The 15000-nt window shown below is 38.6% G+C and overlaps 1 protein-coding gene across 3 annotated transcripts in view; it reads left to right on the forward strand.

Annotated features, from left to right (window-relative positions):
• Nucleotides 1-15000, forward strand: part of ZZEF1 (zinc finger ZZ-type and EF-hand domain containing 1) — a 62202-nt gene that overhangs the window by 5855 nt on the left and 41347 nt on the right. For all 3 annotated transcript variants that reach the window (XM_074845732.1, XM_074845733.1, XM_074845734.1), the window contains exons 3-16: nucleotides 92-286; nucleotides 2243-2414; nucleotides 3057-3256; nucleotides 4325-4535; nucleotides 5982-6098; nucleotides 6325-6503; nucleotides 7508-7606; nucleotides 8615-8706; nucleotides 9713-9861; nucleotides 10397-10508; nucleotides 11697-11912; nucleotides 13328-13428; nucleotides 13744-13913; nucleotides 14688-14821. In XM_074845732.1, coding sequence (XP_074701833.1) covers nucleotides 92-286; nucleotides 2243-2414; nucleotides 3057-3256; nucleotides 4325-4535; nucleotides 5982-6098; nucleotides 6325-6503; nucleotides 7508-7606; nucleotides 8615-8706; nucleotides 9713-9861; nucleotides 10397-10508; nucleotides 11697-11912; nucleotides 13328-13428; nucleotides 13744-13913; nucleotides 14688-14821 — 2147 coding nt within the window. The remainder of the gene's footprint in view (nucleotides 1-91; nucleotides 287-2242; nucleotides 2415-3056; nucleotides 3257-4324; nucleotides 4536-5981; nucleotides 6099-6324; nucleotides 6504-7507; nucleotides 7607-8614; nucleotides 8707-9712; nucleotides 9862-10396; nucleotides 10509-11696; nucleotides 11913-13327; nucleotides 13429-13743; nucleotides 13914-14687; nucleotides 14822-15000) is intronic.

Here is a 15000-nt window from a genome sequence, read left to right on the forward strand (position 1 = left end):
GATTTACCTAGTAATAAGATATAGAGCAGAAAAACGATGACTTGGTCAAGTCAGATGTTGCAGCAAAGATACAAATAATGTTTCTTTCTAGGTTTTATAGATATATTTTCTGAATCGAAAGAGTGTCTTGGTCTTCATGCTTCAATGATACTGAGATTCTTGCACCGGAATCGGATTTCTAGTACTGCCATCCCTTACCCAGTGCTGGAGTACTTCAACAATATCTGTACTATGCGGTCTTCTGTGTTGAAGGATTCTTTAGATCGACTTCTGCTAAAAGAGAGAGGTATGTAATATTTTTCTTTTCAGGATGGTAGTGTAAGCATAGCTTGAAGAAGAAATTACAGATAAAATAAAAAGCTTTCTTTGCTGTTTAATCTTTAACAGGCATGACTGTTTATGAAGTTGATCTGCATGCTTCTGTAGTGTTTTTGTTGGTCTTTTGAGGCACATAAATTGATTTTTTATAATTGCCTAGCAATCTGAGTACCACACTGGGATGTTTTTCATCTTTCTCCTGACCTGTTTCAGAATTATCTTATAATCATAGAATGGTTTGGGTTGGAAGGGACCTTAAAGATCATCCAGTTCCCACCCCCCTGCCATGGGCAGGGACACCTTCCACTAGCCCAGGTTGCTCAAAGCCCCGTCCAACCTGGCGTTGAACCCTTCCAGGGAGGGGGCAGCCACAGCTTCTCTGGGCAACCTGTGCCAGGGCCTCACCACCCTCACAGGGAAGAATTTCTTCCTTATATCTCATCTAAATCTGCCCTCTTTCAGTTTAAAACCGTTACCCCTTGTCCTATCCCTACACCCCCGATCAAGAGTCCCTTCCCAGTTTTCCTGTAGCCCCTTTAAGCCCTGGGAGGCCGCTCTAAGGTCTCCCTGGAGCCTTCTCTTCTCCAGCTGAACCCCCCCAACTCTCTCAGCCTGTCCTCACAGGGGAGGTCTCCAGCCCCCCGAGCATCTTCGTGGCCTCCTCTGGCCCCGCTCGAGCAGGTCTGTGTCCTTCTGATGTTGGTGCCCCACAGCTGGACCCAGCACTGCAGGGGGGTCTCACGAAAGCGAAGTAGAGGGGGAGAATCCCCTCCCTCGCCCTGCTGGCCACACTGCTCTGGATGCAGCCCAGCACACGGTTGGCTTTCTGGGCTGGGAGCTCACATTGCTGGCTCACAGTCAGTTTTCCACCCACTAACACCCCCAAGTCCTTCTCCTCAGGGCTGCTCCCCATCCACTCCTCGCCCAGCCTGTATCTGTGCTTGGGATTGCCCTGACCCATGTGCAGGACCTTGCACTTGGCCTTGTTGAACTCCATGAGGTTCACATGGTCCCACCTCTCCAGCCTGTCCAGGTCCCTCTGGATGGCACATCCCTTCCCTCCAGTATGTCACTGCACCACACAGCTCCGTGTCATCGGTGAACTTGCTGAGGGTGCCTCGATCCCACTGTCCATGTCCCCAACAAAGATGTTAAACGACACCAGTCCCAACCCTGACCCCTGAGGAATGACACTCATCACCACTCTCCACTCAGACATTGAGCCATTGACTGCAACTCTCTGATTGCGACCATCCAACCAATTATGATGATTACTAACTTACAATATTCTCTGTTTGGTCAAATATCTCAACTAGTTGTTGGAAACCTAGTTTTCATGTGAAGGTGAATGTTTTCTGAAGTTGACTGTTCAGTACTAAGAAATAATTTATTATTTTGGGGTAGAGGTAGTGAATCTTTTATTGTATTTCCGATGGGGCTGTCCTGGTGGCCTCCTTCAAGGGATAGCTCCTTTTCTTTGCAGCTTGACTTGGTATTGTCAGATCCCTGCACTTCTTTTGAAACAGATTGAGTGACCTGGGGAAACAGTCTGCTTTGTCCCTTCCCTAGAACAGCTGAATTGAGGCTTTCTCCATTGTATTTTACTTTTTACTCTCATCTGTATTTTGGCATAATAATAATAAAGCACTGATGAGGACAGTAATGAAAGGAGGAGATAAAGGCTATTGAACTCCAGACAAAGTAGGTGTTTTCATACTCCAGGTGGTAGACTGAGATTATTGTGATTTCATCTGAAAAGAAACTTTCTAGTTTCTGTCAGAAACACTTCTTCAGGAGCTGTGTTCTGTGCCAACAAGTTATTTTATATGAGGTAGTTATTATAAAGATATAACAATTCTCAAAACAAGCAAAAGAAGAATATGATGAGTGATTTTTTTTTTATTTTTTTTTTTTTTCTTTGCAGAATACCCCAGTGACTTGAATGGTAATCAGGAGTTGGACAAACTGAAGTCTGTCACAAAGTGCTATACTCACATAGAAACCTCATCCAATTCTGCGGATATTGACAAGATGACAAATGGAGAAACTACATCCTTCTGGCAGTCAGATGGGAGTGCTCGCTCACATTGGATACGGTGAGCGACACAGCAACGTACAGCTGAGTTTTGGGGTAGTTAGTCCTGAGGTATTGCAGCCAGTGGGGTGTAATTGAAAAAAATTGTGGAATTAATGAGTGACAGATGAATATAGTTGAAAGCAGAAGTCTTTAACCTCAGCATAAAGTTTAAAGGCCTAATCCATGCTGACACCTACCCTTGTTTTGTAGCTAAGTTTTACAAAGTGTTACAGATGCAGTGGTCAATACTTGAATAGAAGCACTTTGCCACTGTCTAGAAAGTTACTGCTCCATGAAACAGAAATGTTTAGTGGTTTTTTGGTAGTATGTATAGAATGAATACTTTTTAAAAAAAATAATCTCATTTTGGTCATTATTGACACTACATTTTTATTCATGAGAGATGAATTCTCAGTTCAAAATCTGAACAATAGAGAATTCTACATTCTCACTGTCAGAGGTGACTGTCTTTTAAGACAATTACAATCTTTCAAACTTGTTCACCATGATATGGGGTTGGTAATGCCTATGAAGCTTTGGGTAATTTCCAGTGGATTTATTTGTGTTTGTTAAAGTGGAAACTGAGTGAAGCTTAGCAAAACATGAAGTGCTTGACTTATCTTCTCTTTGCAAGATCTGTTTTATCTTCTTTACTCTGCAGTTTAAAGATGAAACCAGATGTTGTTTTGAGACATCTGTCCATTGCGGTGGCAGCCAATGACCAGAGTTACATGCCACAGCAAGTTACAGTGGCAGTGGGAAGGAATGCCAGCAGTCTGCAGGAGGTCCGAGATGTTCACATTCCAAGCAATATCACTGGCTACGTAACACTGTTGGAAAACGCTAACATTAGTCAGATGTGTGAGTCAAAGATATCATTGGTATACTGTTTTGCTGCTTTTTTTGAAGGTGAAAGGTTGGGTAGATCATAGAATAATGTGTTGAAATGTCAGTCGTTAGAGCAGAAACTTTAGCGCTCATCCTTGGGTCAGAGAAATAGCTTTAACTGTAGTTTAATTTCTAACCTGTAAGAGAGTCTTTCTCATGGCATCTCTCTGTAACTTGGGCTTGAAGGTTGAAAAGCTAGAATGGCTAAAGATGCCGTTTCAGCCTCTCAACTCGAAGACACTGGGCAGTCTTAAAATATCTTTGCTTGCAGAGTGAAAGCATATGTTGGATAATAGTATCTAGCAAAAAATCTGCTTCTGAGCCACATTTTTTTTTTTTTTTTTTGGTAGCGAAACTCTGAAGCTGGTCAGATGATTTTTGTAAAGCAGGTTTTATGCTAAGGGTTTTTAAGCAGTGTTATTTTTAAGTCTGGTAGATCTGTGGGTGCTACATTGGAATCAATCAGAGGAAAGCTGCTCCTTCCTAAGATGGTTTCTGCAGCTTCAGAAATTGTGTCCCTTCAGCTCAGATAGATGCTTTTCACAAAGATGAACTTTCACTGCCACAGAAGCGGGCAGCCAGGATGTTGTTCCCTGAAAGTAACTAGGACAGTGTTAGCTATGCAAAATGGTCAAGAATTGCTGTGAAAATTTTTATGTAACTTAAAAATTTGCTTTTAGGCTTTACTCTTTATCTTCTCCACTACCGCTGCCAAGACGCTTCCTATGTATGGAGGTAAAAAGTACTGGGGAAATAATCTGTGATCTATTTTTCACTTTGAGGGTCCTTTACTACTTTTTTCCTAATTTCTAGCTGGACAATATGTAATGGATCATATAGGCCATTCAAAGGCTAAATTTTCCAAATCATAGGGTGCACGGTGAAGAAACACGTGGATAGCTGTCTGTATGTGGGTGTACTGTTAACTGTGGCTATTTTTCTAAGAGGTTTTGCAGTAATTATTGTCTTGAATGTCTGGATTCTTCTAGATCTAAACCAGCAGAATAAATGGGACAAAAATTCTATTTTGTGTTTTAACAGATGTACAGATAAACATTAAACGTTGCCTTAGTGATGGATGTGACACTAGAATCCATGGGCTCAGGGCTGTCGGTTATCAAAGAGTTAAGAAGGTGGGCGTCTCTGTGTGCGATGCTTCGGCTATCTGGTACTGGTCTCTGCTGACCTCACTGGTAACAGCTTCCATGGAAACAAATCCAGCATTCGTTCACACTATTTTACAAAATACTCAGTAAGTACCAAACTTCCATGGTGTGTGATTGATTTTTCTTTTTAATACTTCCAGCTTCAGTGAGCTAATCTTATCTTGTGTAACTGGTTTCCACTCCCTCCATTAAGGTGTTTGAACATCTTTTCAGCTATCACACTGTTTAAATTTTGATATTTCTGGAACAAGTATAATTCTCCTGGCTGTTGTATCTAATCAAGTTGTTAAGCCATGACTGAACAGACACTGAAAAACATGTTTTTTACCTATCCTTTGACTTGTAATCGTTTTGAGAAGCCTAAAATAAGTTAATTTTCTTTGTTAATTTTATTATAAATATTGGACACTTCCCACTTATGAATGGAGCTTAATTTAGCTAAATTTAGCTAAATTTTTGCATGTGTAATGTCTTGTCATACATTACATGGGGGTATAGTTGGGTACATGTAGTATCTCTGGGCAGATGTTTGCTTGGGGTGGTTGGCCATTTTCTGTGTAACATTTCCTTGTTTGACTGCCAAACACTTCTGCTCGATGACTTGAAGGATTGGAATCCTAATAAAATCACTACACACCCACATCAACTTTTATAGAGCTTAGTTAGCATGATGCCACCATGCTTAAGAGCACTGCTGTCATTAGGTTAATGAATACTGTAGGCTAAAGTCCATTAAGCCTATCTCTTAATTTGTGTCATCTATGAAACCTCTTTAAAGTGTAGATAACTTTATACATGCTTACGTCTGAGGAAGGTTCATAGGTGCAAGCTTTACTAAAACTGAGGGCCTTCAGTTTTGCTACAGTTTAGATATTTTTTTAGAAATGTAACATGAATACTGAGCTAATAAAGCCTAAAAAAGTTACAATGGAAAAATCTTGACTAAAAATATGGTTTCAGGAATTACAAATTCAGTGTTTGGAATTATAAAGCAAAAAACAAACTTTAGTATTGGAGAGAATGACTTTGATGAAAGCACTTAAGAATATCTATTTTCAGGGGTTATTACATTATCTTAGGAAATCAAACAAAAATTCTCATCTGAGCTAACCAGTTTCTCTCTTAGTTTCTGTAATTGTTCTGAAAGAATTTAAAAGCAATTTTCCTTTTATTAACAGAGTCTTACTCAATTCTAGAACTATTTAAAATGAAGAAGTACTTGGACACTAAGCTATTTCTAATGCTGTCACAGATTTAATTCAAACCCCCTTGATTTATTTGTCTTATTAAATCTGAGATCATGAGACTGAGATTCAAGATTACCTAGCAGTCATTGAACTTTCCCTACCTAGAATACAGTACTGTTCTTATCATTTGATTCTCTGTGTAAATAGATTTTCTGCATTCAAAATCTATTCGTAGAGACCTACTCATAAAAAGCATGAAGATTTCAATGTCTAATTCATTTTAGAAGGCTGTTTTCTCTTGATTCTGTCTGGCTTTCTGATGTTATATTCTGACCTTTTTACTAGGAAAGCACTGCAACACATGCCACCTCTATCCCTAACATCAGGCTCTACAGATTTTTCAAGCTTCTTATCTCCAAATGTTTTGGAAGAAGTCGATAGCTTCCTTATAAGAATAACAAGGTGAGATTGTGTTGATGTATTTTAATGCAGGGGAAAGTGGTTTAGAAGAATTTGTATAGCAAATTCATCTCACTTTTACTCACCTGCTCTTTTCTTAGTATCTTGAAAAATTCAAAGACATTAAGAAACAGGCACGTTAGATTTTTCCACGTGAGCATTATTTGTCTTTATTTAAAAACATTGTCCTGAGTTATCTTTTCATACTGTTGTTGTTTTCCCTCCCCAGTTGCTGTACTACTCCAGAGGTTGAACTTACACTCTTGGCCTTTGCCTTAGCCAGGGGGAGTGTTGCTAAAGTGATAAGTTCCCTTTGTACAATCACTGATCATCTGGACACTCCATACAAGGCTTCATCCCTTATCGCTTCCATGGCAACAGTCAGACAGAGCCTGCTGTATAAATACGGTAAATAAATCATTGTTGGATCCTTTACTATATATACTTAAGACAATATGCAGCTTTGAGTTGGTTTATTTGTTCTCCTGGGGCTTAAAATTATAGAAGACTTCTAAATTAAGATCTGTTACCAAGAAGATAGCTCGTGAAGCTGAACTGCCCTAAAACTTGGTGATTTGATCAGCTTTCTGTGATCTAAGAATTGAACCAGGTGGCATGATCTTGAGGGAGGAAACATGAACTTTGTAGATAACAGCCCCTATATCAAGATGGTGATAGTCTTTGTATGGTATAAAAGGCAAATAGCATCAAGTATTTTTATTCTTCCAATAACACACTTTTTTGTATCTTTAGCCTTAGTAAGTGGTCTCTCTTGCAAACATGCACAAATTTAAGATACGTTTTAAATGTAATGTCATTAGCATCTATTTACAGTTCTGAGTATGTCACAAGTGCAGAGCTGTGCGTGGTCTGACATAAGGTGGTAAGATTTTGCTGTATTGACTGTACTTGTTTGATAAATCTGTATTTTCTCAGGTGTCAACTTCTGAGATTATCATTAGTGTCTCAAGAAGAATTTTTCCCTTTGCCTTTTAGTATGTTTTTTCTCAGGACTTCTTGGCTTGTGCCAAAGAATACATTAATTATTTTATAATTATACTATCAGTATTTAGTTTCAAAAGTTTTGAAAATTTTTTTGTTTTTCCCAGAGTAGCTGCTGCTTTTTGCAAGACAGGAGTGGTGTTTCATGTGTGGTGAATTCCAAAGTGTGCACACAGTTGAAGGAACATTAGTTGTCATGATTTTCATTGTCCTTCTGTTTGTATCTAAAACTTGAGCTATTTTAGATTAATGGGTCTGTTATACTCCAGTTTCTTTCCCTTTTTTTGTCTGACAGTGTTAAAAAATCTGTGTTGTAATTTTTTTTTCATTTTTTTCTGTGTGAAGAACTTAAAAATGGAAAATGGGCTTTCTGTGTAATGAATTTGATAAATCTTGATTTTCTTTCTTAGGAAAACTATTGCGACTGACTTTGCAAGCATGTGATGTAAAGGGAAAAGAAGATAAATCAGGGCCTGAAAACCTCCTTGCAGAGCCATGGACTGGGGATGGTAAGAACCTGGAATTAAAATCTAGAATATATAACCAGACACTGAGGCTGTTAATAAGGCTGTGGCGCTGTTGCATGTCTATTTGCTACTACTCAGCAGTTTTATGAGATGGAAGATCTATGATTAAAAACCAAACCAACATGTAAATTCTAGTTTACATCAGGGTGAATGTCTCAGGAGCCAGTTTATTGTCAAAACAAACAAAAGATTGGATTTTGGGGACAACTATTGATATTCTATGTGGAAGTGAGCAATGAGCTGTCACAAAGAAAATTATACTAGAGCACATTTTGTGGGTTGAAGTCATGAATCATTCACTGCTAGTTTCCCAAATATTGATGGAGAAATATGGTAGAAATCATTGAAATTTTCACTGACTGTACATAACTATTAATTTTCCTTTAAAACCTGTCTTTGGTAACGCAATGTTTTTATGTACTGGATACAACCTGAAGGAAGAGATTTGTGTTTCTTGACCACCTTTTTAAGTGAAATGCCACTTAATCTTTTTAAAAAATTTGTGTATTGTCTTGTGCAGTGCTGCTAGTAAATGAAAACTATTATGATAGAAAATCAGGCACAGTCTAAATGCTTATTTCACCCCTTCTTTTGCTCATGTTTATTGTTTGAGTTTAGTTATTTTGTGGATTGTCTTCTGATATGTTATGGATCACAGTCTGAGGAACAGTGAGTTGTATTAGTGAACAGAGCCATAAGCCAAAGTAATATTTGGGAGTTACTAGCAAACTTCAGTGGGGAACACTCTTGAAATAGCTGTAGATACTGCATGGCCTGGAGAGACACTGGCTGGAGACACCTGTGTGTACTCTGAGAGTGTATAATAACATGATACAATCTTTTTTTATTTGGAAACATTTCCTAATGAGGATTTCACTAGAAAAGCATAGTGTGTTTTCCCCGGCTTTAGTCCACAATATTAGTATTCTGTTTTAAACACCTTGTACTAGCAGCCTTTCCAACCTCATTCCATTCCCACTGCTGCTTTAGGTTTTCTTACTGAAACTGGGAAGACCAGAGCAAGTATCATTCTTTCTACTGGAACTGAATCTTCATTTCAAGTGACACAAATTAGAATAAAGGTATGTAGTTCCTCTGTGCTTTTCAAGTAGAAGACTTGCTTTTTTTCTCTAATGGTAGAGTTGAATTAGAATTTTCTTTTTGTAGGCACTGAAATTTTAAATTAGTCATGCAGTATGTAAGTCACAGGGAACTTAAGGAAATGGAGGCCTTAAATTGTTTAAGGGTACCATAAGCACGTAGTAAAGACCTTTATTTTCTATTGCTTTTTTCTGTATCTTGTAATATACTCAAGCTAGTGAGCCATAGGTGTAGAATTTCTCTCTAAAGAGTGTGGATTTATTTGTAGGATTATATACCTTGTACTTAAAAATAATTTTTGAATAGTGGATTTCAAGCTATATAACATGTGAGTTCAGATTAAATGTAGGGTCTTTTGAATTCTTTTTAGAGACAACTGTGTAATTTGAACACTTAGCGCAATTTTTTCTGGTTTAAAAGTAAGATCTTGTGATTTTTTGGCCAGGAAATTTAATGGCCAGGACAAAACTGTGACGTTTCTGCAGCTGAATCTATTTATTTATTTATTTAAGGCAAAGCAGTAGTTTAATTCCTGGAACAAGGGTGCATATTTCAATGTCAAAGAGAATTAAATGTAGATGGACTTCTGGCAAGTAAATTCTTATTGGAGCTGGAGAGGCAGCTAAGCTGGTTTGCAGTGTACTGATAGTGAGATACATAATTTTAGTTTTGTTTGGGTTTTTTAAATTTAAAAATATGCAAAATTAGAATGAGAATTCATATGTGAAGTGTAGTTAATGGTAGGGTGGTAGCAGAGTGATAAATGTGGCAAATATTAACCGTGTACCTGATCCTGGTTCAGTGAGTTACAAAAGTTTTCATAACATTTCTCTAAATATGTTTCATTTTTCTTTAGGTAAAAAGTGCAAATCCAGAGATCACTATTGTCAGTATTTAGTTGCTTTGCATAACTTCTTTTCTGTGAAAGCAACACCTTCTTTTATTGTCAGCTTTTTTTAATACATTGCCCTGGATTTGTTCTTTTAGGTCCGAAGAGGTGCCATTGGGGCCCAGTGTGGGCTGGTGTTTGCTTATAATAGTGCTTCAGAAAAGTTCCATGCAGAGGAACACTTCAAAAGATTTGAAAGCTATGACAGCTGGAAGCTGCGGGAATTCAAACAATTTTTAAAAAACAGGTATCGGTGGACTTTTTGTAATGAATACGTGAAAAATAAATGTTACATTGGATCTTCTTGAAATGGCACTTGAACTACTGAAAATTCTTCCAAATGACTTAGAAATTATGCATTATTTAATTGTTACTTGTTTGATTTTAATGAACCTCAAGTTGATGCGTTTGAGGAAATATGTATATAGCTGTTGTCTTCAGCTTCTTGATTTAAAGACCCGTTTAAAAAGGGATCTAACGAAATTGCTACTTGAGGCGCAGATCACTGATAATGGAAACAATTCATAGGAAGATCATATGCTAATTAGCCTTTATTAAATTACTTTCTCAAAACTGTTGCTTAGGAGTGAGGGAAGGTTAGGGACCATGACTAAAAAGATTTCCTTAATTTTCTTACCTTGCATGTGCTGGAGTTTGGGTATGTGAAAGTCTCTATTGTCACATCTTTATAGCCATAACGTGCAAAAAATATTTTGGTACCAACGGTTTTGCAGTTTCTTTAAATTTTCGTTACAAAGTTTGTTACATTCTTTTATAAATAGAAGCAGCTGTTCGGGTGATGATTTGGGAGATGATGATCCGATTGGCTGGTTTGAAGTGGAAGAAGAATGGGATGAAGTTGATGTCAAAATGCAGCAATGCAGAATTTCTCAAGTAAGAAACCATGAAAATCCATTGGCCCAGTCACAGTGAGCAGAGGCTATTCTCTGTGCTTTGCTGTGATGCCCGTTGAAATAAACAGGTCTTTCTTGTGCAAGGAGAACTCGTCTGGGTAGAGGCAGAAATCAGCGGGCCTCTAGTTACATGGATGGTTTGACTTTTGTCCTCTGAGTTTTAATTTTTTTTCTCTGTATGTACACATACATAGCTGTAGTTAAATGGTGCTTCAGGATCAAATTTAGTGCAAAATTACGTTATAGTGCACAGACTGGTGGTTTCATCATGAGGAGATATTTCTGAAAAGGATTACAGGATTGTTTCTTTGTTCTAATATCTAGAAGAATTAACTACTGCATAGTTACAGCATTTACTCTTTCAGAGTCAGGTTCTTCAACCCTTGTTTTAAGGGACAAACAAATTACTGAGCAGTTCCATCAGTTATGTTGATTTCCTTGAGGATTGTGGGACTTTTCTGTTTCAAGAGTGTCAGAATATGGGTTTTGATTTGTAGTGCTTAAATAGGAAACTTTGCTTTTAAGACCCTGCATTTATCTTGTTTCTGGAGTCAGCTGTTGCATAGTTCCCCCATACTTTTTTGTACTGTGCAAATCAGCAGAAGTGGTGGCACAGTTATAAGTCAACTGGGAATTTTTCTAAAACTCGCTGCTTGCTAGGACATTCTGCTGCTGTCTGTGTAACCCTTAGTCCCCGAGACTTAGGAGTGTGCAGGGTTACTAAGTACATTTGGATGGCAGATCTTGCTGTTCCCTTCAGCTTTGCGTTCTGTACCTCACTGTGGACAGATTGCATAAAATATGTTTTAAATATTACATATTGAGCCTCTGCTTGTTTTTTAAATGCAGCTAATAGTTTTTTAACCTGCAAAAATGCTGTAACTATAGAGCTAAGGTACACAGTATGCAGAATGAGTGGAACTGATAATGAATTAACTAACTTTGCAGATGCTTGGTCACAGAACCATCACTGTTACTTTATTGGATGTGGGAAGAGTTCAAGTTTAGCCTGAATCTCAGGCTCAGTATTTTAAACTTCTGGAGGTGATTGACAGGGAATAAGGCTTGTTCCCCCCAACCCCAACTGCAGTCTCTTCACATGTCTTTTAAAAGCTAAATTTGTACTAGCTTTTAAAACCAAATCTTGTGCTGTGTTTATATCCTTCAGTACTTGATGATAAAGTTCTTGTGCACAAGACAAGACACAGCTGAACGGCTCGGAGTTCAAGGCCTGAATGTTCTTGGGTACCTTCGGCCTATGCGAGATGAGCCCAACAGGAGCATGAACTGCTTGCAGTGCAGGAAAACTGATGATGATACAGTTTGTGGCACGACTCTTCTCCTGAAGACCCTTCATTTCATCCAGCAGCTGGCACAGGACCTGGTACTTTTACTTCTTAGTTCTTTTTAAACGTGTATTTACCATGCCAAAAGTAATAAGGCTATGCTAACAGTAATTGTGACTGGATAAAGAAGAGTATTGGTACTAAGTACTGGCAGTTAAACAGTTAAAACCATGCTGTGGAGCAAAACAATGGTTTCTGGAAAATAGCATACTGTGTATATTTACTGAGGTTGACTAGGAATATGCTCACTTTGGGTCCAGAAGAGAGTTAAGAAGCATTTTTTAGGATCAGGTTACAATGCTGGGTGAAGTAGATGCAACAGGAGAATGTTGTACTGTCTATTAGATAGTGTAGCTATTTCTGAAGCATGCATCTGGAAAAAAGCATAAAGAGGTAGCTAGGAAGGTCACATAGATTGAAACGTGTCCTCTTTTTATCTGAAATAATTCGGTAAATATCTAGGGTGAGACGTGTGCAGTTGAGAGATGTGGCTGATAGGTGCTGATGTCTGTCAGCGTGATGTACCCTACTTCTGAGGATACATGTCAAAATCATGTTTTGTTCATGCAGTGCATGCATCTGTGCCTTAGCAGCTTCGATTCTGATCCATGCGCAGTTTCACCTTGGCTGTGTGCTGGTTTTGGCTGGGGTAGAGTTAATTTCCTTCACAGTAGCTAGTCTGGGGGCTCTGTTATGGATTTGTGCTGGAAGCAGTGTTGGTAACAGAGGGATGTTTTAGTTATCGCTGAGCAGGGCTTACACAGAGCCAAGGCCTTTCCTGCCTCTCACCCCACCCCACCCGCGAGGGGCTGGGGGTGCACAAGGAGTCGGGAGGGGACACAGCCGGGACAGCTGACCCCAACTGCCCAAAGGGATATCCCAGGCCGTAGGGCGTCACGCTCGGCATGGAAAGCTGGGGAAGGGTTGGCGGAGGGCGGGCACTGCTTGGGGCCTGGCTGGGTTACATTTAATTACAATTAATTACTATTAGTACTACTATTATTTTATTTCAATTATTAAACTGTTCTTACCTCAACCCACAAGTTTTCTCACTTTTATGCTTCCAATTCTCTTCCCCATCCTGCTGAGGGGGGAGCGAGTGAGCGGCTGTGTGGGGCTTAGTTGCCAGCTGGCTATTACTTACTTTCAATCAAATTAGATGAAGAGGTAGAGGTTGTAAAGTCTTTTGGTGGTGGAGGACAGGGATGAGGGACTAGGCATCTAGTAAGAGGAGAGAGAGTTCTTATTAGTAGCTCTGTGAAGGAGGTTTCAGCATGAGCTGTCACATTTAGACACTGGAATATCCATCAAAGAACTTACATCGGAATTCATGTTAGCTGCAAATTTATAGGAAACTAGCCTGCTTTAAGCCCAGTGCTCAGAGATTTACTTTTTATAAATGTGTTCTGTGTAGAGTTAATTTTCCAATCTACATTTTCTTTGCATTTTTAAGGTTCAACAGAAGGAGGCTGGATTAAAATACAAGTCATTTTTAGATTTCACAGGCCTTGATTTGCAGCTGTTCTGGAATTTTTACAATAAACTTCACCAAAAGTAAGTCACTTCTTTACTGTGTGGTGAAGCACTAATCTGTGTGTGTATGTATAAATAAAGTATGCTTAGTTTAGTTTCAGCAGTTTCTTCTTCCTAAACTACATCATTTACATAAATAGCATTTTCCTACTGCTGCCATATGGGTTTTTAACTATAATGTTATGTCGAAGCTTGAGATGTAGATTAATTTAGCTGGTAGCTAGACCATTTTTGGCTATGTGCTCTCTACTTGGTGACTTTCATAGCATTATCCATTTGGTGCAAAAGAACTTCTTTCCTAGTTTTTGCTTCTGTTTGTTTTATGCTTTCTTACAGCCCGAGGGAAGAATGTATCTTTGCTCAAACACTGCTATTGCAGCTTCTCCAGAGCTGCTTTTCTGTACTTACTGCAGACAATAATACTGCTAAACCTCAAGAAACTTCTCAGAGCAAAACATCTGGTCACACAGAAGCTGCAGAAGAGCTTTATAGACATCTGTGTGAAGGTAATTTATATTGAATATATTAACTGGTTTGTCTGTTCTGGCTTACAAGTGTGTTACAGTAGTTACAATTTGGAAAAAGATATTTATTCCTAGATGCCAAGTCAGCTACTGGTTCTTTGTATCTTCTTCAGGTCAGCGTGTGCTAATTAGTCTATCACAGTGAAGCTTTCCTTGACCCTGTGGAATGGTTTTATAGACTTTCTGACAACATGTGGTCTGGAAACAGCTGCAATAGAAAACTTCTTTCAAACATGTCACCTGCTTGAACCAGCAGGGGATGTGATCCTTTAACTATGATGTTACTGTGGTTCGTTTATTTCTGGTATTTCATATAAATGATCTTACAAGGAGCCTGTAAGGTTTACAGAAACACAGGGAAGATTCTGGAGCCAAGGAGGAGCATGGGAATTACACATTAGATTTCATTGGAAGTAGGATGGCACCCTCTTTATTCAAGTGTAATTTTTAATTACCTAACAGTCTCCTGAAAAGCAAGCTAGAGATACACCAGTTAATACAGAATCTGTCACATTTGAAAACTTTATTAACTTTGATAGTTGTCAAGTCTTAACGTTCCTAGAATTAATTTGCTCAGTGAATAAATATATCCTTAGAAAAATCTTCCTTGCTAGGAGTCAAAAAGCTTTCCCTCATTTTCTGTGTATATAATGGGATTGCAAGGGCTTGAAGTTGTATAAATTCGGTTATGCCTCTAACATATTAGATGGAGTATTAATTTGAACTTGTAATTTTGTTTCCTTTTTATATGAGCAGTAGTGGATATGGGGGACAGTAACTTCATGCCAATGAAAATGCTAAAAGAGGAAGTTAAGAACACCTTACTCAGTGGAGCAGCAATCTTTTTTCCAGATAGAGAGACCAGGCGACACCAGCTCTTCACCATGATGGTAAACCATTAACTGAGAAATTGATTGTTTAGTACCTGCTTTCTTTATGCAGAAAAGAGGACAAATCTGAGTTCTTGTTGTCAGATAACGTATACTTTGTCCTGTTAAAGTAAAAACCTTCTTTTTTTTTTCTTTTCCTCTTTCTACCCTTCCCCTTCTCTCTCTGCAGCTTATCCAAA

This window comes from Strix aluco, chromosome 19 (assembly GCF_031877795.1).
Source record: "Strix aluco isolate bStrAlu1 chromosome 19, bStrAlu1.hap1, whole genome shotgun sequence".
Classification (NCBI taxonomy): Eukaryota; Metazoa; Chordata; class Aves; order Strigiformes; family Strigidae; genus Strix; species Strix aluco.